The following is a 27,483-nucleotide window of genomic DNA, read 5'->3' as shown; positions in this document are numbered from 1 at the left end:
ATGTTTTATAATAGCCTATTTAATGCACAAAAATAAACAAGAACTATTACAGAGGAATGATTAAAATAAGAAATATATAAGGTGCCATTAATATTTACAGTATTTCTTTTATTTACACAGTGAAATGCAACAGAATGTGAAAAACGTTTTAAATACTACACAGATATTACACAATGCTCTGTAATTCCTTATAAGTTTACCTAAGATCAGGCATAGTTAAAACTATAGATATGCACTCTACTCCCTTCTGCTGCTTTCATTATTACATTAGAGTTTTTTTTTATAGGCTACTTCATAATTTTACTAAAGTATTATTTCAAATTTGCGCATGCATTTTGAAGACGCGTCACGTCAAAACACGTGATGTCACCACCTAACGCAAATACGACGCATGCGCTGTCAGCGCGCTTTGGCACATGCGTTTTCAACCACATTTCCTGTTTACCGTGGCGTCGACGTCATATATATGCCACTAACCAATGAGAAGCGTTACGGGCGTGCAGCCCCGCCCCAGGTGCGGCCCCGCCTTGATTGACGTCATCACTTTACCACTAACCAATGACAAGCGTTGTGGGCGGGGCTGCACGTGCAGCCCCGCCCCAGGTGCAGCCCCACCCCGATCTGCAGGCTGCAGCCAGGTGTACTTGCATTTTATTCTGAGGATCAAAACTACACACAACTCTTTCCAAATATGAATTCTATTAAGGACTTCATTTTTATTTTTACCATATTGTTGATCAAAGTCCACGTATTTAACCCCTTATCAAGCACCCCTCTTTTTTTATAGACATGAAAATGCACATTCTTAATTAACTTAAATGGTTGTAATTCAAGAATGCTTTGGAATATAGATGTAAGATTGTTCTTGTTTTTAAGAAGACACTTGGCAGATTATTGTAGAGGTGAAATAAATTAAGAAAGTTAAACAGAAAAAAAGTTATAGAAGTTTGAGTTTATGAAAATGTACAACGTTAAAAATTTAATTATTCATTTGTCATATAAAATATATATTTTCAAAACCTGGTGGACTCTAAAACCGCAAAAACAAAGGCAAAAATCTGAACAAGTTGTGTTTCAAATGTTAGGTTGATATCTCAAAAAATGAGCGTTCAGTGAGATTTAGTTTGGACGCAGTACCACACTTCTCCACTAGTGGACATTACTGCACATATAAGGGCGTCTCCATTTCCATATGTTGTTTGAGTGATCTGAACCATTATTTTTTACAATTTTCATACAATTTATGAAGTAGACATCCTATTCAGAAGTAGTATTGGAAGTTTGGCAGATTTTGAAATTAATTCAACCTCTAAGAAACACAAAAAGAACACGTATGTGCATTATAGCTCGCTGCCACATCACTAATGGTGAATCTATTATTATTTTTCTTTATATTTAAAACATTTCAGACCTTTTTTTCTAAAACAATTGAATGGATGCTATCTTTTGAACTCTTGGCATGAAAACAAACTGAGGTTTCTACCATTCTTTCATGATTTTTCATGTTCGTCACTATTTCAAAATAAAGGTCTGAACACGCCTTAGGAGTATGAAAATATTCTTGTTGTAAATTGATAATTTACGGCTCCTCTGTAATGTATTTTGAAAATCAGTCACCAAAAATGAAAACTAGAGATTGTAAGCTTTCAAATGATATATAGTTTGTCAAGATTGGTTTAGGTTTAGTATAGGATATTACTGTTTTAACTATATAATGGCCGTGGCCAATCAAGTGTTAGAAGCCAATAAGCTAAAATTTAGTGTTATTCATATTTTATCCACTAGATGTCAGCTGTAAAACACGTATTTTATTCACTGCACTTCCACAGACACTGTTCGGTTTTCCAATTTGTGGGTATGTCAAAAGCCTTTTTTTTTTCTTTTCTTTTTTTTTAAACAAAGTAAATTGGAAAAATATCCAGTCAAAACATTTTTATTTTAAAATTTTGATGTATCACTGCAGAGTTAGTTAACAACCCTTTGATTACATGTAAATTGAAATAAAGTTATTAAGTCACTCAATATGAACACGTTATAACATAAATTATAAACAAGATGTACGTTTCTGGCTATAGACATGAAACTGCAAGAAATTACACCATTTGATTTATCCAAATATCAGACTATTTTAAGTTGTGGATCTGAATGTGAACTTTGAACTTTTGGACAGCAGCGCTTTTTCTCATGAGTCCGTAGACCAGATGATGCGGTGAAACTCTTCCCACATGACAAGCACCGGTGCGGCTTCTCTCCAGTGTGAACTCTCTCATGAGCTTTCAGGGTTCCTGACTGAGAGAAACTCTTTCCACAGTGGGAACACTTGTACGGTTTCTCTCCAGTGTGAACTCTCTGGTGTTGTTTTAACTCGCTGAGTGTAATAAATGTCTTCCCGCAGTCAAAGCACAAATAAGATCTCACACCGTTGTGTATTTTTAGGTGCTGCTTTAATTTGTCCAGTCGTAACCAACTCTTTCCACACACAGAACACACATGAGGCTTCACATCTGCATGAATTTTCATGTGTCTTTTCAGGTACACTGCCACAACAAATGTCTTGTCACACTGATCACAGCCGAATGATCTTTTTCCTGAGTGAACCAGCAGATGATTTTTGAGACTAGTTTCCCATGAGAAGCTCTTTCCACACTGACGGCATGTGAAGGGTTTCTCTCCGGTGTGGATTCTCATGTGTTTCTTCAAGCTTGATTTAGTTTTGAAGCTCGATCCACACTGAGAGCAGGAGTAAGAACATTTCTCTCCTCTTCTTTGAGTGTTTTTTTGAGGTTTCTGAAACTGATGGCGTTTCTCCTCCACTTCACTTTGTTCCATCAGATCTAAAACAAACATATTACATTAGACAATTCAAGATATAAGAATAAAAGTAATCCATAGTCTAATAGTAGAAAGATTTACCGTATTTTCCGGACTATAAGTCACACTTTTTTTCATTGTTTGGCCGGTCCTGCGACTTATAGTCAGGAGCGACATATATATCAAAATTAATTCATACTGACTGAGATGAACCAAGAGAAAACATTACCGTCTACAGCCGCGAGAGGGCGCTCTAGTTAGCGGAGTTGTTCAGAAGCGACACCGAGGATGAAGGGTACGGTTGTGGAATGAGGTCGCGGGAGCTTGGTGAACTTGCTTACCGGTAACTTGTTGGATTCGCTGGCTAATGTTAATAACAGAAAATGTGTTAGTTAAGGTGGTGGGGTGGGGTTTGTCAGAATTTTTTTTCTTTTTTTTTTCTGTACCATACCTTCAAGTTAGCCTACGTGTCACCACCATACACATCAGCATTAATGCTCCTGATAAATTATTTGTTATTAAAGCATTAACATTCACAAACCACTGTTAATTTAACATGCAGGCTATATGCATGGTTTGCCATGACTGAATGCGCGCTCCCTTAATAATTCCTAAAAAGCTGACATCAGTTCATCGCGATCTCATTCATCTCTGTTATTATCAATGAAGCTGACTGCATAATAAATCTTTCATAATATATTTTATAATCAGAGGATTTGCCAGCATGCAGAATTCAGCACTGAACAAAAAGTCAGTTTTGAGCGGTGAGGATCTTAAATGCTTCTGATTGGCCATTGCGTTCAAGAAATCAACACGTCTGTGATTGGCTACATCGCTTAACGCTGCAAACATGTTACAAATAGAAACTCTGGCCTGTAAATCGTTTCTATTTTGTTTTAGTTGTTCTTGTTGCTTTTCTGCAACAGATTAATAACAATTTATTAGTTTTTATGTTTTATTCATAGATATTTCTATTTAATCGTTTTATTCTCCCGCAGCCGCACAACACAGAGTGAGTGCATTACCGCCCGCGCTCGCACTCGGCCATCACATCTAGTCAGCCTGTTGTTCTGTGTGCTGTTGTGGAGCTGAATAACTTGCCTTTCCAGATTAAATGTCTGTTCTTGGTCTTGGATTCAGTGAAATAAATTTCTAAATAAATGCGACTTATAGTCCAGTGCGACTTATATATGTTTTTTTTTTCCTCTTCATGACACTTTTTTTTTTGACTGATGCGACTTATACTACGGAGCGACTTATAGTCCGGAAAATACGGTAATCAAAATTTAAGTAAAGAAAGACAAATTTGGATCAAAAGAAATATTGAGCCTCAATTTAGAAAAAAATCTAGTTTAATATTGAATAATACCAACGCTATCTCACGACCTCACTCAGGGCCGGAGTGGGACTCATTTTCAGCCCTGGAGTTTCATGCCTTAGACCGGTGTTCTGTCGATGTAGCATACTTTGTCAGAATAGCATACCGGAAGTTGAGTTTTATAGCGGGGTCTGTCAATTTAGCCTACTTTGTCAAAACTGCATACCAGTGTTTGTGAAGGGTATGCTTCTTTGATGGCCCCTGGTTTAATAAAAATAGAGTTTATAAAGGGGTATATTAATAAAAATACAGTTTATAAAGGGGTATGTTGTTTTGATGGCCCCTGGTTTAATACAAATGCAGTTTATAAAGGGGTATATTAATAAAAATACAGTTTATAAAGGGGTATGTTGTTGGTAATGTGTATATAATATGCGATATAATACACCAACACTTACCGCTTGTAATCTGGTATGCTGAAATGATGGTTTAAATTTAACGCATGCGCAATTCCACTAATTCCACTGCTGCGCATGCGCATTAACCGAAGGTATCCCATTCTGATGGGTATGGTGTTCCGTCAGAACACCGGCCCACTTTAGTTCCCGACTGACTATATTAAAATAATGTAATTAAACCCTCAGTATATAAGTCTGCAATAGTGCACTGCTTTGTACAGCCTTGTAATTCATTGTATTTTAAAAAAAATATAATTTTCTATTCAGTGCAATAGCCGTACAGGGATTTATAAATACAAAGGTCCCAAAAGTGATCTTGCTAGGGGGTTCGGGGGCATTTTATGATTCCACTGTCATTGTCAAAGAACATAGGCTATGTAGGCTATATCTGTGTTAAATAGGAATTCATTGTTATAAAGTTATTCTCATTCTGGGCACAGTATGCAATAGGCTATTCCTCTACCTGCTCTCCTCTCTCATCTCCATCTCCTTCTCTCATTCTTCTTTTCTCAGTCTCTTTATCTTTACCTGTAAATCTCCCCTTCCCGAAGCTGAGCTTTGATTGACACAGTCTTTGCAAACTGATTATTTATGTCGGTTGTTTACAACTTCTATCGTAAAACAGCTGTTTAGTTTAGCCACTTGCATATTATCTCGTGAAGCGTTGCGTTGGGACTCGCGCGCGGCCACGGCCGCGGCTCGCGCTTCTGTTAACATAAATCCAACTTGCTTTGATCGGTCATCTCAAACATTTTGCCATTGCCGACGAGCGGTGTTTGAGCGCTGAAGCAGCTCAGATGATGAGGTCGGTTATCGTCGCGATATGCGAGTCATTGCAGCACCAAATTAGAGTTAATATTAGGCAATTATTTCACAACGTTATACACTCAGAAAAAATCGGAGAACTCAATGGTGGGTACGGCTCTGACTCGTAGGCTATTTGGCCGCTTGAGTTTCTAGAGATTTTTTTTTTATTCTGGCCTTTTCAGCGCCGCCTTTGCGCCTATTATCCATGTTTTGTCTAATTTTTTTTGTCCGCACATCTCTAACAACTGACTTTATTTTTTGTGGGGCTGCGAGATAATAAAAAAAATTGTGGGGCTGCGCTGTGACTGGAGCCTAAAAGGGAAAACATTCAACCCAGTGCCATGACAACACCGGCCCTCCTGGCCAATAAAACAGACCGGCCCACCGGGAATTCTCCCGGTGCTCCCGATTAGCCAATCCGGGCCTGACCTCACTCTTACAAATTTGTATGATTTGTCTAAACCCATGAGATGGGTAGGTTTAGGGGCGTCAGGTCATTCATACGAAGTGGGCAACTCATAAAATATGTACGATTTTGCAAAAAATTTACGAATTCGTACGAGTGAGGTCGTATGAATTCGTACGAATTAGCCACCTTGTAAAATTTGTACAAATTGCCGTGAGATTGGGTTGGACTCTACTAGTATCTAGTTTTAGATGTTTTGTTAAAAGTCAGTTTTCATCTTAATGTTCCTCATCAGTCATTAAAGAGAATGAAGGAAAACACCAACCTATTTGTTCCCCTGTATCTTCATCTCTCGTTCTGCAGGGTTCTTCCTCAAACTGCATCTCAATAGTTTCTCCTGGAGTAATTCCTCCTGCTTGTTTCTTCACCTGTGGGAAGAGTCAGACATGAATATTCAAAAGTATTGAAAAATAAATCTTATCAGCCTGACTTTTCTGTCTCTGGGTCTCCCTGTTTTATTTATTTCTGATCTGGAAGACTGCAGGTATAGGCCTATGTATGTGTGTGTGTGTGTGTGTGTGTGTGTGTGTGTGTGTGTGTGTGTGTGTGTGTGTGTGTGTGTGTGTGTGTGTGTGTGTGTGTGTGTGTGTGTGTGTGTGTGTGGTCTTTAGCCGGAAAGTGGCGCTAAATTAACTTATTTTTATGTAGCTATTGTATATTCTCATTGGCTGGCAGCTACACCCCCCTGAACCAACAATAAAAGCTATTGTACAAGTAAAGTTGAGGAGGTTTCGTGAACGGATTGGCTTCATGTTCATGATTCTCTTTCCATGAGCTCATGTAATTCAACGATGAAAAAGGACAATTCTGAGAATGAGGCAGAAGAAAAAAATAAATAGAGATAAAATGATCTAACAGGTATTGTAACAGGTTTGTGGGAATGTGATCATTGAAGTTTGGTGAAGTATAACTGATCATTTAACAGACGCTTAACCTATTTAGCATATCTTAGGCCTACTAGCATAGCCGTAAGCCTTGTTTACACTTTCGCCTGATACGGCACCGTTTAAACTGCAGTGACTCTCCGCTCTCTAGTGATGGGAACACAAATCCTAGCTACATTCAAAACATTTACGATTGGTTTGTAATGTAAACGGTATTATTACACATGATCGGGATATTCTCGCTGCATTTACACTGTTCTGACCAGCAGGTGTCGCCAGCGTGCGGCGCTTAAAACGGGTTTATTCGGAGTACATAAAGCTCCGTTTCTCCCATCATCACCACTTTTCTCCAGACTACTGCACACAACAGTTATAAATAAGTGTGAATTGTATCAACATAAAAACGAACTCACTATCGACTCCGGATGAAGATTTCACCAAGATCTCAAGTGGCCGAGTGAACACTTACATTCATCTTCATCTACTGATGGATTAATGGCGGGTTGTGATTAAACACTCTGCCATCTACTGTGCTGGAGTGAGAAGATTTAATTTTGAAGAATTTTTTTTTAAAGAAAATTAATTTTGTATGTATTCAAGTTGTATAATATGCAAGGTACACATTTCTAATTGTGCAGTTGATTCTGATATTGTGTTTTCAGAAAGTTTTGGAATATTTTTCCTCTCCCCAAATACCGAATCCCAATGATAAATAATTTAATAAGAAGGCTTATATTGACCTATTCATATTTTTTTAACATCTATCTTGTAAATATATATTTTTTGCTATTTAAAAAAAAAAAAGAAAGAAAAAAGTTTTCACTGGTAAATCAATAACAATTGCAATTTTAACAAGATTTCAAGTGTAATTTATGAGATTTTTATTTTTTTTAAACCAATCTTTCTTTTTAAAAGACAATGTTTATCATACTGATTTAAAAGTTAAGGATTAATTAGTTTAAATATAGGCTACATTGAACCAAACACTATGATAACATCTTAGTTGATAATTCAATACTTATTTTTGACAAAACATCCCATGTTTCGGTCGTGACTGCACATTTACGGTAGTGACAGTAATGTTTTGGTAGCGGCCACATTACACTACAGAATTATAATTCACATAATTAAAACACTACTAAAACATAATAAAATACTAATTATTTGCATAACTGTACTCAATTTTTGTTTATATTTTCCCCAAATAAAGGATTATGTATTCCCTTTTGTCACTACCAAAACAATGATGACATGTTTCGGTCAGGACTGTTTCGGTAGTGACAATTTTAGATACTTTTGAGCCTAAAAGATGCTAAACGGTTACCTAGCACAGTTTTGAAAAGTTGTACACATATAAAAACACACACATATATATATATATATATATATATATATATATATATATATATATATATATATATATATATATAAAGTTTTCTTAATTGGAGAAAAAAAAGGTGTTTGGTAGTGACTTTCCTTAAAATTAAACACAGATATTCAGACTTTTGAACATATTTAGCTCAAAATCATGGTACCTATCTACTATGATGAAAGAGAGGGACAGAAATATTTGCTGATCAAAAATGTAGGTCTCAGCCAATGGACTAAAATGTACGCTCTGTTTCGGTAGTGACAATGAAAATGCAGGACATTTTTTTTAGTTTCATGATTTACAAAGAAAATATAAAATAAATATAAATATGTAAATATATATTTTTTTCAACTATTTAAGCTGAACGCTGACTTCTGAATAAATGTTGACAGATTTAATTCACAGGCTGATAAATACTCACAGCATATTTAGAGCTGTTTCTTGATCCATTAATTATTTAAATGACTGACGATGACAACAAATGACGCCATCTAGAATGAAATATGTGGTACTGCTAATGTTCACTTCATTAACTTCATATAGAAACACAGAGATAATTATTCTGATTATGAAACTACAGAGAATCTGCTTACAAAGAAGAATCAAGATAATAAGATAATTCATTAAGTTAATTGTTAAGCAATATTTCATGTTTATCTTATTGCGCAAAATTCATGTAAAGTCAAAGTTAGTTCATCTCTATACACTTGATAGCAGCTGTAAAACAGGTATTTGTCACAGACCCTGAGGATATTTTATTTAATCTTAATTGTAAACGCCTCTTTAAATATAAATTGAAAAACATCTGGTGCAGTTTTGGTTCAAAGCGACTTACAAATGAAGACTAAAGCAAGCGAGTCATTGTGAAGAGGCAAAAACAACGCAAGAAGTGCTCAAAATACAAAGTTCTGGGATTGCTCACAGCAGAGGTGGAAAGTAACGGATTACATTTACTCGCGTTACTGTAATTGAGTAGTTTTTTTGTGTACTTCTACTTTTTTAAGTAGTTTTTAAAATCTGTAATTTTACTTTTACTTAAGTACGTTTTGTTTGAAGTATTGTAATTCGCTCCATTTTTAAATCATATCCGTTACTGAGTAAAAAATAAATAAAATAATAATTTACAAGGGAAAAAAAAAAAATCGCGCTCCGGAAACTACTACATTGATTGAAGGGCGGGAGAACCGTCTATGGCGAGAACAAACGCGCAAAAAAGGTGATGCAGACCCAGCTAAAAGTGAAACGCTGTCGAATTCTTATGAAGCGAACCATATGGGCAGTATGTGAATACTTTAGATGTAGGAAAAACGCGTGGTTGTCCTCGAGGATAGATATCCAATTTGCAAAAAATGTGGACGCAATGTGGCTGCAAAAGGAGGAAACATAGAACACCATCCATCTGTGCAGATAAAGGTATGTCCCGTTTGCAGAGTGAATCTATATGGGGAGGCTGCAGACCTGGAGCCGGTAGATATAGGACCCAAACAGTTTTACGCCCCTGGCAGTTTTACGCCCCTGTTGTTCCTGATGCGTCCAGTAGAGGGATATACTGCGAAATAACATCATTAAATCGACGCTAACACATTAATAACCCGTCCATAGACTTGACAATTTTGTGTTTTTTGTTCATTTAAATATAAACGCTACAGTGTAGATCTGCACGGATTAAAATAGAAAAATAGATGCAGATATTCAGTCGGTGTTCACTCTCTTCACTCAGCCTACAGAAGACTTTTGTTTTTGTGAATTGAAAAATTAAAAATACACATAGTTGGATCAACTACGTGTTATGACAAGTAATGATATGACCTACTGCAGTTATAGGCCTATTCACCGTATGTTTTTATATGGAGACTAAGTGAAATATGTTGTTGTGAATTTATATAAAGTTACATTTAGATATTAACCATATTTAGACAATTAGACATACAGTACCGTGTAATCATATGGATCCTCGATTTAATATCTGCTGTACTATTCTCTATTGGTCGTCATACAGCTACAAAACAGTGTCCTACATACGTGGTAAGATCAATTTAAGCCAGATCGTCCTGAACTTTTAGGTACATTCTGGGCAAGTTTCATCTGCATAAAGACAGAACCATCCAATGGCAAAACCTTTAAACTCAAAGGTTTCTAAAACAAATAATATCCTCGAGTCTGTTGTAAAGAACCTTTATTTTTTATTGACAATGTATTGATTTGTGTAGCCTAATTCAATCTCTTTTGATGTCCGTATACCCCCTTGTTTTTTTTGTTTCTTTCCCTCTTCTCACTGTTAATGTCTGTATCCTTTCATTTGCAATACAAAATAAATTAATTAATTAATTAAAAAAAAAAGATTAAAACATACCCCAATTCGTGTCGCTGTACAGCCTCCCCCTACTGGACGCATCAGGAACAACAGGGGCGTAAAACTGTCAGGGGCGTATAACTGTTTGGGTCCTATATCTATCGGCTCCAGGTCTGCAGCCTCCCCATACTCGAGTGAATCCCCGAATTCAAAATCCAAATGAAAATTCAATTTACATAACGCAGGTTCCACGTAAAACACGCAATGATGTAGGCTATATGAATAAATTGAAAGTAGAGCTGTGCAATAAATCGCGACATGGTCTCTGAATATTAAAGCGCAAAAAGACTGCTATGTAAATATGCTTGTTCTGCGTGCCTCTGTGTGAATGAGCTGCGTCGCGTCTGTAGCCTACTACATACTCAAGTATGCCTGATGCTCATTGTGTTTTCAGCGTCTCACAAACAATGTGAGGACATGAAATAGGCTACATGAACATTTAGAGAGCTGCTCTGAGAGAACGCCTAATGAGCATTTTCATCATTTTATTTGAGAAAAACCATTGTCAAATACACTCTAAAACAGGTCTTCACAAGAACCCGTCAAAATAAAAGTTTAGTGTTACTAGGAGAAATTATGATAGAAATAGCCTACCGGTTTATTACTATTGTATGCCTACAATAGAACATACTTCTCAAAATAATAACAACAATAATTTGAATTTAAAAAAATGTAACATTATTTAAGGAATATCTTTTTTTGGGTCCATGGTTTAATTTAATAAATCTGTTCGACAGAACTTTCCCAAAAAATAAAAGGATAAAGTTTACATTTATTTGTATTAAATCATAAAAAGAAACATTAATTTTCTGAATAAAATACATTTCATAGGATTATTCTTAAACATTTTAATATATTATTAATGTTAAAAATAGTTAATCTAATGGTCATTGGTCAGTTATTGAATTTAGTTAATTAGACATATTTTATTGAAATTTTATTAAACAAAACAAACAAATAATTTTAAGTTTGTTATAATAAAAGCATTTGTTAAACCAAAAAACTGTTTTCATTCATTTAACTGTCATTTTTTTAACTGATGATAATAATAATAACAATAATTTAATGATACCGTTTATTTATTTATTAATTGATTAAAGGGATAGTTCACCCAAAAATTAAAATTAGCCCATGATTTATTCATCCTCAAGTCATCCTAGGTGTATGTGAAATTCTTCTTTCAAACAAATATCGGAGTTATATTAACAAATATCCTGCAGTGAATGGCCGTTTCTGTTTTGAAGTCCATAAAAGTGCATCTATCCATCATTAAAGTGCTCCTCACGGCTCCGGGGGGTTAATAAAGACCTTCTGAACCAGAGCGATGAATTTGTGTTAGAAAAATATCCATATTTAAAACTTTACAAAGTAAAATAACTAGGTTCCAGCCACACGAACATACAGATTCCACTTAAAGGGCACCTATTATGCAAAATTCACTTTTACATGATGTTTGAACATAAATGTGTGTTGGACTTAACTTACATCTTGTGAAAAGGGGCATAATAGGTGCCCTTTAAGTCTAAAGCGCAATTTATGCGAGGAATGCGACGTACTGCTGATATTTACGCTATGCCATGACGCACTACGCTACTTCGACGTCATAAATTGCGTAAGTTGTGCTATAGACGCAAGTAGACTGCGTTTGGCCGGAAGCTAGAATTTTACTTTGTAACGTTAAATATGGATTTTTTTTCTTAAACTCATTGCTTTGCTTTAGAAGGCCTATATTAACCCTGTATGGAGCACTTTTATGGTGAATAGAGGCACTTTAATGGACTTTTTAAATATAACTCTGAAAGAAGAATGTCATATACACCTAGGATGACTTGAGGGTCAATAAATCATGGGCTTATTTTCATTTTTGGGTGAACTATCCCTTTAACAGTAATATTTTCGGAGACATTGCCATACTGTGCAAATCTCATACCGTTACAACCCTACACGGGAGAGCCCCCCACCCCACCCCATCCCCGCTGTTAAAAAAGTAACTAAGTAACTTTTACTCTGAGTAAATTTTAAATGAGCTACTTTTTACTTTTACTTGAGTCGATTTTTAGACCGGTACTTTTACTTGTACTTAAGTAAAATTTAATTGAAGTAGTAGTACTTTTACTTGAGTACAATATTTTATTACTCTTTCCACCTCTGGCTCACAGTAGCATAAAGGCGGGCGTACACGGTGCGAGTTCGGACACTCGGGAGGTCGTGAGATATTGCACACGTTACGAGTCAGTTAAACTGATAATCGCGTCAAAGCAGCTGGTACACGGCACGACTGTCCTCCTGCACGAATTTTATCCCGAGCTGGCGGTTAAACACAGTCTCTGTGAGAGCTTTCAATGTTTCAGAGCAATAGCTTCAGATAGAAAAATGACAGAAATGTGTGTGCAAATGCAGATACTGTGACAGTAGCCATTCCGTTCAACATAAAAACATGAGAGAGAGAGAGTGAGTGTGTGTGTGACAGTGTATGCGCACGCTGTGTGGTTGCTGCCACTGAGGTATAGCCCCATCGATCTAGCCTGTGAGGCGGTTGTGTATGATTTTGCAATAGTGGACAGCCTATACGCTGGTGAAAATCGGGCCGACTCCCCGAATTTTTTAAACATGTTTAAAAATGATCGGGAGGTCGGGGAGGTGCTCATAACGTGCTCGGCTCGGCTCGTAATTCCTCTCACACGCTGCGAGCCGCGACCATGCGAGCATCACCGATTTGCACTCGATTTCTCCCGAGTGAAAAAATTATCTGCGAGCTCGTAAAACAGCAAAAAATCGCACCGTGTACGCCCGCCTTAAGCCAAACAAGGGAGGATTAAAGGATTTTAAAAAAAAATTGTAATGTTAAGTGCTCACAGAAGAGATGAGTTTTCAGCTGTTTTTTGAATGTTGTCAGGGATTCTGCATTACGGATGAAGGTGGGGAGATCATTCCACCAGCAGGGAACCGTGAATGAGAATGTTCTGGAGAGTGATTTTGTGCCTCTAGATAACCAGGGCCTGGGCGAGAAGTTGTGTTGCATGCTCAGTTAGGAAAGGCCTAATCTTCCATGATGTTGTGCAGTGCAAACCTGCATGATCAAGCAGTCTTTGTAATGTGGTCTGTGAAGGTCAGCTGGTCATCAAATATTACTCCAAGATTTCTAAGCGACCTTAGTGGGGTGATTAAGGTTGAATCTAGCTGGATAGTGAAGTCGTGCTGTAGAGACGGATTGGCAGGGAGGACGAGAAGCTGAGTCTTTGCCAGGTTGAGTTGGAGGTGATGTTCCTTCATCCATGCCGAGATGTCCGCCAGAGAGCTTGAGATTCGTGCAGCTACAGTGGGATCATCAGGTTGAAATGAGAGGAAGAGCTGGGTGTCATCAGCATAGCAATGGTAAGAGAAACCATGTGCCTTTATGATGGGTCCTGGTGATGTGGTGTAAATGGAGAAGAGGAGCGGTCCAAGAACTGAACCCTGAGGAACCCCTGTGGTCAGTTGATGTGCTTTGGATACCTCGCCACTCCATGCGACCCTGAAGGACCTTCCTGTGAGATAGGACTCAAACCAGTGGAGAGGAGTTCCTGTGATGCCCAGTGATGAGAGGGTGGACAGGAGGATCTGATCATTCACAGTGTCGAAGGCAGCAGACAGATCCATGAGAATGAGAACTGATGATTTGGAAGCAGCTTTCGCAATCCGCAGGGTTTCTGTGACCGACAGCAATGCAGTCTCGGTTTAATGTCCTTTCTTGAAGCCAGATTGGTTTACATCTAGCTGGTTGGTCAGAGAGAGGAAATATGATACTTGGTTGAAAGCAGCTCATTCAAGTGTTTTTGCTATGAATGGTAGGAGAGAGACAGGTCTGTAATTCTTTAAAAGTGATGTGTTTAATGTTGGTTTTTTAAGCAGTGGAGTTACCCGAGCCTGCTTGAATGCGGTAGGGAAAGTGCCAGAGTGGAGGGATGAGTTGATTATGTGTGTGAGTGCTGGTAGAAGTGTGGGAGAGATGGCTTGTAGAAGGTGTGAGGCGATTGGATCTAGAGGGCATGGGGTAGGATGACTGGAGAGTAGAAGTTTAGATACTTCTTCCTCGGTTAGTACTAGAGAGAAGGAGGAGAGAAGGTTTTTGGCTGTGGGAGAGGTTGGTCTGGGGTCCTGTGTGTGTGGAGGTGAGATCTGACTGCTGATAGTTGTTTTGTTGGTGAAGAAGTTAGCAAAATCATCTGCAGTTAAAGAGGAGGTGGACAGAGGAGACAGTTGAATGTCTTGAAAAAGTGCTTGTGTATATTACTACACACTTGATCAGTGTTACAATGTTTAACCCCTTGATTACAGGTAAATTCATTAATTAAATAAGGAAATAAACATATATAAGTCGCACTGGACTATAAGTCGCATTTATTTCGAAATTTATTTCACAAAATCCAAGACCAAGAATCTGGAAAGGCAAGTTATTCAACTACACAATAGCACACAGAACAACAGGCTGAATAGGAGTCCGGTATGTTAACGTAACACATTAACAGTTATTCAGCTACACAATAGCATAAAGAAAATACACCTGGGAGGCTGAATAGGCTAAATTAACATTAGCCAGCGAGTCCAACAAGTTACCGGTAAGCAAGTTCACCAAGCTCCCGATCTCATTCAACACTGATTCCATTGAGTTCTTCCTCTGTGTCGCTTCTGAACAACTCCGCCAACTAGAGCGCCCTCTCTAGACGGTAATGTTTTCTCTTGGTTCATCTCAGTCCATATTAATAAATTTTGATATACAAGTCGCAGGACCAGTCAAACAATGGAAAAAAGTGTGATTTATAGTCCGGAACATGAATATCAAATTATTTACTTGTGAATGTGAAATTTGCTCACTTAGATAACTTTGGACAATGTTTTTTCTCATGAATCCGTTGATGAGATAATGTGGTGAAACTCTTTCCACAGTGTGAGCACTTGTACGGTCTCTCTCCAGTATGAACTCTCTCATGATCTTTCAAGGTTCCTGACATAGAGAAACTCTGTCCACAGTGTGAACACGTATACGGTTTCTCTCCAGTATGAACTCTCTCATGATCTTTCAAGGTTCCTGACCGAGTGAAACTCTTTTCACAGTGTGAGCACTTGTGCAGTTTCTCTCCCGTATGAATTTTCTTATGATCTTTCAAGGTTCCTGACCGAGTGAAACTCTTTCCACAGTGTGAACACTTGTATGGTTTTTCTCCAGTATGAATTCTCTCATGAGCTTTCATGTCACCTGACTGAGCAAAACTCTGTCCACAGTGTGAACACGTGTACGGTTTTTCTCCAGTATGAATCCTCTGGTGTGTTTTTAAGTCATTGGATCTAGTAAACTTCTTCCCACAGTCTAAGCACACATAAGGTCTCACCCCAGTATGAATAATCTCATGCTGTTTTAAAAATTCGAGCAGTGAAAAACTCTTTCCACAAACAGAACACACATGAGGCTTTTCATCTGCATGAATTTTCATGTGTCTTTTCAGGTGCTCTGCCAAAATAAATGTCTTGTCACACTGATCACAGCCGAATGATCTTTTTCCTGAGTGAATCAGCAGATGATTTTTGAGATTACATGCCCATGGGAAGCTCTTCCCACACTGATGGCATGTGAAGGGTTTCTCTCCGGTGTGGATTCTCATGTGCATCGTCAAGCCTGGTTTAGTTTTGAAGTTCTTTCCACATTGAGAGCAGGTGCAAGAACATTTCTTTCCTCTTCTTTGAAGTTTCTTCCTCTTCTTCAATTTCTGAAACTGATGGTGTTTCTCCTCCACTTCACTTTGTTCCATTAGACCTAAAACGAACATATTACATTAGACAATTCAAGACTGAAATAAAAGAAATCCCTAGTTTAATAGCAGTTCCCTTTCAAGAGCACGCTTGTATTGCGTAAGGCTATTATATGCTATGGGAAAACTCCTTTTCTCGAGAATATTGAAGCCAAAATTATCCTTATAAATTCATATATGTAAAACGCAGTGCAGCAGCACAGCAGACCACTGCAGAGCATTCTAGCGCAAACCTATGGCGAGGCGCCTGAGCCACGTGAACCTATCAGGTCGCTTCGCGCCCTGTCACGTCAGAGCCCGCCAAGATGGCCGTGGCTTAAGCCTATAAGAACCCCATTTCCCACCATAGAAATTTAGATTTAATCTCCTTCAGCTCACGTACCTTCGTTTACACTGACCTCCGGATTGAGAAGCCGCCGACGTAAAAAAGCGCGTCTGACATCACAACGAGCGCTCTCTATCCAACGCTTAGCGGTATCGTTCGAGGCTGGCACTTATACTCTTCTAAACCGTTTTCAGAGGATGAAAGCATCAGCAGTTCTCAATCTAGGCCTGCTGAATATGCGTCCCCTTCAGCGCTGGCTGAACAACCAGGTCCCGGAGCACGCGTGGCGATCGGGTCGTTTGCGTATCAAAGTGAACCACGGCTGCATCAGAGCCCTGGCTCCTTGGAAGATAGCCGACTGGTTTCAGTCAGGCTTGAGTATGGGCACAGTCTCGAAATGGAAAGTGATCTCGACAAGACGCATCCAACCTAGGTTGGGGCGCCCTGCACGATGGCAGACCCACTTTCGGCCTCTGGACAGGCCTGGAAAAGCGGCTGCACGTAAACTGTCTAGAGATGAAAGCGGTCGAACTGTTGCTAAAGGCTTTCCTCCCATACATAAAGGACCACCACGTCCTGGTCCGAACGGACAACATGTCGGTGGTGTCCTATATAAATTGTCAGGGCCGAACGCCTCCTCCTTTGGATTCAGCACAATCTGCGCTCACTAAGGGAAGCGCATGTGCCAGGCATTCGGAACCAGGGCCCGGATATGCTATCCAGAGACAGTTTCCCCAGGGGACTGCTCTCTTCATCCACAAACGGTTCAGTTACTATGAAGCATCTTCGGCAAGGCAGAGGTCGACCTCTTCGTCTCAGAAGACAATGCTCATTGTCCTATATTTTTCTCCAAGAGCAGGGATGCGCTGGCCCACGACTGGCCCAGCCGCCGCAATATGCCTTCCCACCAGTCACGATGTTACCTCAGGTCATCAAACGGATCAGGGAAAGCAGGTGCACAGTGCTTTTAATAGCCCCTCTATGGAGGAACCAATTATGGTTCCCCAAGTTAGTTCAGCTGCTGGACATAGGCCCATGGCCGATACCGCTGAGGAGAGACCTCCTCACGCAGGCGAAGGGGACTCTCTGGCATCCCCGTCCAGACTTACGGCCCTTCATGTGTGGCCCATCAATGGTTACCCGGGAACCACTCTGAAGAGGTGCTGAACACCATTTCTGAGGCAAGAGTGCCTTCAACCAGGCGTCTTTATGCCCAGAAATGGGCGGTGTTCTCTAGCTGGTGCACGAAGCTGGGACCCATATTCATGTAAAGTGGCAGTAGTGTTATCTTTTCTCCAAGAGCTTTAAGACGCGGGTCACTCCCAATCTACCCTCAAGGTTTATGTGGCGGCCATAGCAGTGTTTCACGCTTATGTGGCCGGACAGTCACTGGGGAGAGCTGACCTAGTCGTGCGCTTCCTCAGAGGAGCCAGGAGGCTGAACCCACCTCAAGCCCCGTCAGTTCCTATGTGGGACCTTTCCCCGGTCTTAGAGGCCATGAAAGGTACTCCGTTTGAGCCGCTTCAGTCTGCAAGCCTGAAACACGTCTCGCTCAAGACTGCTCTCCTGCTTGAGTCAAGCGAGTTGAAGATCTGCCTGAGTTTGGGCCTAACGACTCCAGAGTCGTCCTCCAACCAAGGCACGGCTATGTACCTAAAGTGCTCTCCACTCCGTTCAGAGCACAGGTCATTTCGCTATCTGCTCTTCCTTCGTCTGAGGACGAAAGAGACGCGAATCTACTCTGTCCTGTCGGGGCTCTTAGAGTTTACTTGGAGCGTTCCACCGCATCCAGGCAATCGGAACAGCTCTTTGTTTGCTTTGGTGGTCGCACCAGAGGGTGTGCGATCACGAAGCAGAGATTGTCGCGATGGATAGTAGATGCTATCTCGCTGGCATATGGAGTCAAAAGGTCTCTGCTGCCCCATGGGCGTCAGAGCTCATTCCACTAGAGGCATGGCCTCATCTTGGGCTTGGTCCAGTAGAATACCACTTGAAGATATCTGTGCGGCGGCAGGCTGGGCCTCTCCATCTACGTTTATCAAGTTCTATAACTTGGAGGTTCCCGCTTTGCAAGCGAAGGTTCTTTCCATATAAAAAAAACGTTTAAGCACTATATAACACCCGACGCTGTCTAGTCTAGTTATACATATCCCCTTATAACGCCCACTGACGTTGGCCTCTTTTTGGGGGTCATAACTTACTCTTCTATGGGCCTCAGGCTACCTTCCCGGGCCATAGTATGTGTGGGTTTGTAAGCACGCACAGCGTTTTAAATGGGGTTCCCATAGCGTAAGCTAGCCTTACGCAATACGAGAGTACTCTCGAAAGGTAGCGTCTCGGTTACTAAATGTAACCTCAGTTCCCTGAGAGAAGGGAAAGAGTATTAAGTAACCCGCCATGCAATTGTGCTTAGATCGAGTCGATCGCTTCAGTCGATTTAACCTAAATTCCTATGGCGGGAATGTAGCGGCATTTACTACACAGAGCCGTAGTTAACTGACAAGCTAAGCCATATCGCATTAATTATCGCGGACGTATAGCCTGCGATAATTAATGCGATATGGCTCAGCTTGTCAGTTAACTACGGCTCTGTGTAGTAAATGCCGCTACATCTGAAAGCAGGTGATGGCGATTTACTACTAATCAAGGAACTGGCTTTACTGACGAGATGCGCCTAACAATGTCATGCGATATATCGCCCATCCCTACTTCTTATAGGCTAAAGCCACGCCCATCTTGGCGGGCTCTGATGTGACAGGGCGCGAAGCTATGGCGTGGCTCAGCCGCCACGCCATAGGTTTCTGCAGTTGCCGCAGCATAGCCAATCAGCGCGTTAAAATGCTCTGCTGTGCAGCTGCACTGCGTTTTACATATGTAAAATAAGGATAATTTTGGCTTCAATATTCTCGAGAAAAGGAGTTTTCCCATAGCGTAAGCTAGCCTTATGCAATACTCGTTCCCTTCTCTCAGGGAACCAAGGTTACGATTAGTAACAGAGACGTTATTAATGAAGTATCAAGAACAGACACCAACCTATTTGTTCCTCTGTATCTTCATATTTTATGCTGCAGGGTTCTTCCTCAAACTCCATTTTTTGAGTGATTTGTTGAGGTTTCTGAAACTGATGGAGTTTCTCCTCCACATCACGTTGTTCCATCAGACCTAAAACGAACATATTACATTAGACAATTCAAGACTGAAATAAAAGTAATCCCTAGTTTAATAGCAGTGATTAATGAAGTATCAAGAACAGACACCAACCTATTTGCTCCTCTGTATCTTCATCTTTTACTCTGCAGGGTTCTTCCTTAATCTCCATCTTTACAATAGTATGTCAGTAGTTTCTCTTGGAGTAATTCCTCCTGCTTGCTTCTTCTCCTGTAGGAAGATGGGAATATTCCCCAGTATTTTAACGTCAATAGCTGTGTGGTCATTTAATAGATGCTTAACATTTTTCTAGCCATGTTTAAACTTTCACCTGATACAGCTGACAGAAAACAGTTAAACTGTAGTGTAGTGTGTCATTCCTGGGATTCAGTGCCTTTAGTGTCCTTAGTATAGATCATGATCCTACTGCCTTAAAAATGTTGAAAAAAATATACATTTCAAAGCTGCCTTAGGGGCCATTCACATGTCACGTCTTTTGGGTGCTCAAACAGAGCACTCACACGCTTGTTTTTTCCAGGCAAGTCTACACCACGGAGAGATGAAAAAATCTCACATAATCAGAATACCGCAAGCGTATTCTGAGTTCTTGCCATAGATATTCTTGTTATAACATGTCACTTTAAAATACCAAGTATAACGTTATTCTCATGCCTGAAAATAAATCATGAAGGAAAATTGACAGCTCATCCAGTCAAACTGACGGATCAGCTTTTTTGTAGGACAACCTTGTGATTTGAAATGATTCGTTTAGCTTTTTTTGAATGTAAGTTCTCCAAACCGGAAGTGCCACCCATAATTCGAAACACACTGCTCATTTCAGATGAGATTAAAAACACCTGATCTCTAGGTTTTCTCAGAGGAGAGCTATGGTAGTAAATTATGTGTCCATCTTGAACATAATCTGAATGATCAGCTAATAAGGGTAAATTGACATACTCCGGTACACTGGAGAGAGCATCTGAATTGGGTTTCCAAAGATATGCGAAGTTCTGCAAGTTGTATGAAATTCTGAAATTCAATTACGTTTGCAATATTTCACATATATATCTTTTGTATATTTTATAGTTTTCACATGTTTTTCTATCATTTTATTGTTAGTTTTTTTAAATACACACAATATTGCTATTATTACTTTATTATGTTTAATACAGTATCTCTTCAGTTAAAACCATAAACGCATACTGTCCACTCAAGTGGACATCTGAAAGTCTATTTGACAAATATGTCTAAAAAAAAAATCATTTAAAATCTTGTTTTTCAAAAATCCTGATTGAGGAGGTTATTATAATTTTAATTCATGCATTAAAGGGTTAAAGCAACTCATGCAACTCTTTATTTGATCAACCTTTGTTTTCTTATTTTTGCTCAGACTGATTTTAGGTTTGTAAAAAAAAAAAGTTAAAGTTTTGTGAAAACATGTTGCAATGTTTCCATGGTACAATGACTGGTAGGCTACTTTTTTATTATTGCTTGACACAAATTTCAATTCAGTTCTTGTGATTTGATTCCGATCTTGATTCCATATCGATTCATTTGGATAAATATTAAGGTAGAGTAGATACATGTTAATATTTCTCAAGAAAAAAACCTCACCTAATGCTGTAAACATACAAAGCCTTATCAGCTGGTATTGTTATAAATGTAAAAAATATTACCTCAAATTCAATATAATGCGTTTTTATTATTATAACAAGGTTAATATTTTAATGATATAGCCTAAGTAAAACTATAATAAATATGTAATATAGAGTATATTTAGATAAATACTCCTCTATAGCTCTTTTTTTTCTAGCCTACTAACGTGCTATGGTCATCAAATGGTTTCCCTTTGGTAAATATAACGTTATGTGACATTGTTCTCGTTTTATGACGGTTGAAAAACACTGATTAATCAATATGAGGAACATACATTTCGTTAAGTACTGTATCCTTCAACATACCATTTGTTGACTCTTGTTTATTTACTATTAACTAACAGTAGGGCCAGAGATAATCGGTTCACGTGCTGCTTGAACTGAGACGTTACAGCGAAACCAAAACGGTATTTATTGTTTGAATTTCGTAATAAAAATTGACCGAATCGGAGAGCTGATAACCTGTTTCAACGGAGCCGTCTTTTTCCACGCATTTTTGGACGCGACATGTTGTGAACAGCCAGAAGAAAAGCACCGTTTCTCACATCACCACCAGCTCTCTCCAGGCTACTAACTGTTACTGCACACATACGGAATATGTTGTTGATGAATTGGTACAACATAAAAACTAACTCACGTTAGACTCCAGCTGAAGATTTCACCAAGATGTTTTACTTGTGGCTGAGCGAGCACCATTCATCTTCATCTATTGTTGATTCTTCTTCTTTTCTGGTGTTTAATGGCGGTCGAAAAGCCAACTTATGGTGTATTACCGACATCAACTGGACTGGAGTGTGAAGCATCAGCGGGGAAGGAAAAAACATAACGAGGGGAGGGGAGAAAATTAAGGGGGGCATACCGGTATGTAATTTAGATACTTATATAATCCAGTTATTTTGAGAGAACTAGGTATTTCTCTCTGCATTTTTACTGTCCTGAGGCACAACTTAATTTTGATAGATTAAAAATGATTAAATCTTTCAGTTTCTTAATCAACTCATCTCTTTATTGCTGCACAATGTAGAAGTACATGCTCAAAAGTCTCTGCTTCACTTCAAGATTTACATAATCCAGTTTGAAGTTTCCCAATTGAACAATGAATGATTTAAACCCTATTGTGTAGCCGACCTAGACAACCCTGTCCTATTCGGGTTTGTCCTATATTACTTCTTTCCTACTTTTGAAGCATATTCTCCCTTTACCGACTTGTTTTTGGATATTGTACAGGTGTCTGCCCTTTATTTCCCTGTCCCACATTTCTTGCCACTTTTTATTAATGTGTTCTTTAATTCCTCCGATTATTTCTGCTTTACAAGTGCACTTGTAGAACTTCAACGTTCATATGTATTGCCAGTTTTGTCATAGGCGTCGATTTCGGGGGGGACGGGGGGGACGCGTAGCCTACCCACCAGATTTCGTCATGAGTCATTTTGTACCCACCACTTTTTAGGGTTGCTAGTAGGGCTGTAACGATACACCAAACCCACGATTCGGTTCGTATCACGATTTTTGGGGGGATTTAAAAATAAAATAAAAAGAAATTCGGTGCTGATGCAGTGGTGACCCGTTCATGTAACGCGTCTTTGCATTGACTTAACATTGAAATCACTCGCGCCTGACGCGGTATTCGCGTCCGGTGTGAACGCACCATAAGGGTGGCGCTGCCAATAAAGCACCTAAAAGCTGCCATAAAGAACTGGCAAAAGTAATCTGAATATGTCAAATATAGCAAGGAGACATTTTTATTAATAAACAAGTGTTTTCTGTGTCGCTGCAAAGATGAAGTTAACGATGAACGCGGCAGAGAGAAATGCACATTTCATACGGATAACATAGTTTTCTTTCGTTTTGAATTGTTATGTTTAAAAAGTATGATTTAAGGCGTTCTGTAGATAATATATATATTTCTCAGGTCTATGAGGCAAGGCTGTGCTGAGTTTCGGTTCATTTATGAGACGAGCTCCAGTTCATGCGCAGGCGCCTCCGTGTCGTCGTGATATATAGGCTATTATCTGCTTTAGGCCTACTTATTATTTATTAAATCCAGGCAATCGGTTGATGAAACATTGATTAAAATTAAGATACAATTAATACAAAACGAAATTCACTTTAAAGAAAGGCTTTGTGCTTTCTGATTGAGGTCTGTGAAAGTTTTAAAGCATCTTTTAGTGCCGATTTCAGAGTGGTCACGTCCGTAACATTGTTTTTTCCTCATAAATGCGAACTAAATAAAATGATTAATAAAATTAATATTTTATGTTCTGTGGAGCTCGTTTTATTTTTTTCTCACGTTTATATTAATTTCTGCTTAAATAATGAGTGTATGGAGGAATATAGCCTAATCCGCGCTCAAGCGCATGCATAAATCTTGCCGCAAAAGCAGGCTAATGATATATGTCTGAAAAATAATGAGGCATTTTTATTGTTTATTAATAAAATATATAGGCCTATTTCTAAATCAGTGTCGGCTCCAAACATATCTATATACATCTCCACTGTAAAGTGGATGCGCCTTTAGATAGAAATGTACCTAATAGGCTATGGATTAGGCCTACAGTAATCATCCGGTATTTGCTTTCGATTCAAATTTTTTCGTTTAAAAGTGGATATTTCGAGCTTTATATAGAAATATTCATCATGTTTTTGAGGCTACACTGCATTTCAGTTCATTATTGAGACGCGCTAGTTCACGCCATGGAGATAATTAGGCTATAGCGCGCCCTGTTTGTTTTATTTTATTTTACAAAAGCACAACGTTTTCTTGTAATTGTGAGTTTACCCAAATAAAAGTAGGCTACTTGCGACTGATGCGTTATTCCTTTTGGACCTAAAAAAAGATTGAGTATTTAAAGTTGTTTCCTCTAGGAAAATGCAAGTGTTCGCGCCGACGCCTGCCATGCAGTGCGGGCACACTACGCACACACACTTTGGATATGCACCTAATATCCATATAGGCTAATAGCGAACATTTAGGCTATAGGTTAAAGTTAGAGCGAGCTGCCATGCCAGATGGATAAGTCCTTTTCATGTTTAACAAATCAAATCATGCATTTTCTACCTACCGCGAGTAAGCGCTGCACCAGTTTGAAAAGGGTAAAAGCAGTAGCGAGCGGCCCCACTGATGTTGCTGCGTCTTTATATTAATATTTCTGATTGTTTAAATGATCAGCCCTCGGGGGGCCCCTTAAAATGCGGGGTCCCAGGCAATTGCCGCCTCTGCCAGACGGAATGCCATACTAGGTTTTTGTGAAACGCCGCCACTGCTAGTAGCTTGCAGAGCTTACATTAGTAAGCTTCAGGACATCGTCTTTCAAAACATGACCTAAGCGAAAGATAAAAAAAAAATGAATGCGTCATTGTACCCAGCACTTCTGAAAATGCACTTCCGAATGCGTCTCTGTCCCCAGCACATTTCAAACCAAACTGACGCCCATGAGTTTTGTCCACTATTTCAATACCTTGTGCAGGTACCCATATGAACCTCACTATAACCATTTTCTGTTTTCTAAGCAAATTTATAAGTATCTCATATTTTAATTCTTGTAGGATTCTTCTTCTGTGGCTTTATTGGCGGGTTGCACACTAATTGGAAAGCATCCATAACATCCCTCATGATTTTAGGCCCATTGCACCAACACCTGTAGTTATGAAATGCATGGAGAGGCTAGTTTTGCATCACATCAAGGCTGCTCTGCCATCCACCCTGGACCAGTATGCATGCATACATGGCCAACAGATCGTTCATAGACTATAGTTCTGCATTTAATACCATCTTATCCAGCAGACTGTTCTCCCAGATGTCTGACATACAGCAGAACATCTGCCTGCGAATTAAGGACTTCTTAACCCTTGGGGTTTTCTTAAGTTGAATTATTGGAATAAGTAGTCGATTGTAACTTCACGCGCATATGTTTAGTTACCTATGATCACGCGCATGAACTCGACAATCGACTACTTTGGACTTCGACCGAAAACAGGAACTAAATACAGGTCTGTGCGCTGGCTGATATAACATAATTTTTATTCATATCTTTCACATCTCCTGCAGTCAGATTCACTCGTGTTCACTCTGAAGGAATCACTCAACATGGCTGGGCACTTGTATGACACATCAAGGATGATAAGAGAAATAAAAGCAGGTTTAAAATTAGACCCCATTGAAGTCAATAGGGTGCAAATTTTAAAAATAGGATAACACGGTGTAGGCAACACCGATTTTTGTCGTTGTTCTCTGTATTGACAGCACTCCAAATTTACTAAAAATTGAGCTCAATGTTAAAATTGACCGGAGTTCTCCTTTAACTTTTGCACGATATTCAAATTTTTTGAGTTTCACCTGTAGGTCATAAACCCCGACCTCCCCATGAAGACTAATTGGACGATGTTTTCTGCCATTTTAGGAAGTTTTTATCACGCTGATGTAAGTTTAAGTGTTCATGTTTTTAAATAAGTTTGGTCTAACTCAGTCAGTTATTTGATGCTATAAAAACGGGAACGTTATGTCATGATTGATAGCTTCTCTAAATGAAGTAGTCACTGAGGCAACAACAACATTTTGGGGGGATTTTCAGGAGGAGATTGGAGCTTGAACTTTAATTCTTTCAAAACTTTTAAAACTTTAATCAGATGGACGTGGTTGTGTAAAAGAGATAAAAACTATATAAATACTGTACGTTTTATCACACAAACCGCTTGTTTCGTGTCTTAGGCCATCAATGTGCACTTACGATGAGGATTTTTTTTATTTGGACTTTTCTCTGCATTAGAGACATCTCTGCATGCTTTTGGAGACAGTACCTATATACCTGCATTATATGACTGACAGACAAGAACGGTTTGACCTAAAAATATCAAAATTGAAACTACTGCGGCGACAAAGACACCTACATCTTGGATGCACTTCAGGTAAGCTAATACATCCCAAAATTTAATTAAAAGTGAACTATCCCTTTTATGTTAATCAAAGAACCGGTAAGAGAGTAAATTACTCACTCAGACCCGGCGCCAGTATTATACCGGTAGCCTAATAATCATGAATGCACTCCGCTATCTTTTAACACATCTCCGGCAAATGGCTTCTAAGAAAAACTGAAAAGAAGCGCAGTGAAATTCAGTGACCTATGTGGCGTTTCCTGATGGATCGAGGTTGTTCGTTAACTTCATTTTATACTTGTAATTCACACGAGCTCTAAGGGCATGCGAGACTGCTGCGAGTAATCAAACTGTAATGAAACAGAAAATCAGAGGGAATCATTTCTTTAATGTGTTTTTTTTTTTTTTTTTACCGGTTGGCTGGTCACACGGAAAGTGAAGTGCACTGCCGCACTAGCTTTTTATAAGCGATGTAAAAATAAAATAAAAAATTACATCGCTCGCTAATCTCTATGGTAAATAGACCTTATAATAATGCAGTGTGACAAGCTAGTATCTGCTAATGGCTTGTTCTGAAACACTGGATTAAAAAAAAGGAGTGGGTGGAATTTTACCATTATAGGGTGGTTGTGTACACACACTGCAGACACACATTTATGTTCAAACATCATGTAAAAGTGAATTTTGCATAATAGGTCCCCTTTAAATGAAGTAATTCTGTTGAAATTCCACCTTTTGCCAAATCTGAATATCAAATAATTTTCTTTAAAGTGGTGGATCTGAATGTGAACTTCGCTCACTTACACAACTTTGGGCAATGCTTTTTCATATGAGTTCGTAGACCAGATAATTGGCTGAAGCGCTTCCCACATGGAGAGCACTGGTGCGGTTTCTCCCCAGTGTGAATTCTCTCATGATCTTTCAAGGATGATAAATGTGCGAAACTCTGTCCACAGTATGAGCACTTGTACGGTTTCTCTCCAGTGTGAATTCTCTGGTGTGATTTTAAGTCACCGGATCTAGTGAAGTCTTTCCCACAGTCCAAGCACACATGAGGTCTCACACCAGTATGAATATTCTGGTGAATTTTTAAATATTGGAGTTGTGAAAAACTCTTTCCACAATCAGAACACAGGTGAGGCTTCTCATCTCCATGAATTTTCATGTGTCTTTTCAGCTCCGCTTTCAAAATAAATTTCTTGTCACACTGATCACAGCCGAAGGATCTT

General features: G+C 39.1%; 1 protein-coding gene and 1 long non-coding RNA gene across 4 annotated transcripts in view; both read right to left on the bottom strand.

Moving 5' to 3' along the window:
• The window catches only part of LOC306984764 (uncharacterized protein), a 43,291-nt gene that overhangs the window by 13,974 nt on the left and 1,834 nt on the right, over positions 1-27,483 (bottom strand). The window contains exons 1-4 of one of the 3 annotated variants that reach the window (XM_079586437.1): positions 22,020-22,174; positions 19,842-19,958; positions 19,614-19,742; positions 13,272-16,260 (exon numbers count right to left, since the gene is read on the bottom strand). In XM_079586437.1, coding sequence (XP_079442563.1) covers positions 15,320-16,260; positions 19,614-19,742; positions 19,842-19,899 — 1,128 coding nt within the window. In that variant the 5' untranslated portion in view covers positions 19,900-19,958; positions 22,020-22,174 and the 3' untranslated portion in view covers positions 13,272-15,319. Of the gene's footprint in view, positions 1-13,271; positions 16,261-19,613; positions 19,743-19,841; positions 19,959-22,019; positions 22,175-27,483 lie in introns of those variants that run through there. The other 2 variants (XM_079586436.1, XM_079586438.1) reach the window with 2 other exon arrangements.
• On the bottom strand, positions 1,682-7,271 carry LOC306984781. Its single transcript, XR_013794617.1, has 3 exons — positions 7,158-7,271; positions 6,126-6,228; positions 1,682-2,834 (listed from the first exon to the last, which is right to left on the bottom strand). It is a non-coding gene; the product is annotated as an uncharacterized lncRNA (long non-coding RNA).

Source organism: Phoxinus phoxinus (assembly GCF_949152265.1).
Source record: "Phoxinus phoxinus genome assembly, chromosome: 17".
Taxonomy (NCBI): domain Eukaryota; kingdom Metazoa; phylum Chordata; class Actinopteri; order Cypriniformes; family Leuciscidae; genus Phoxinus; species Phoxinus phoxinus.
The sequence above is the reverse complement of the archived record's forward strand: the minus strand, read 5'-3'. Positions and strand labels throughout refer to the sequence as shown.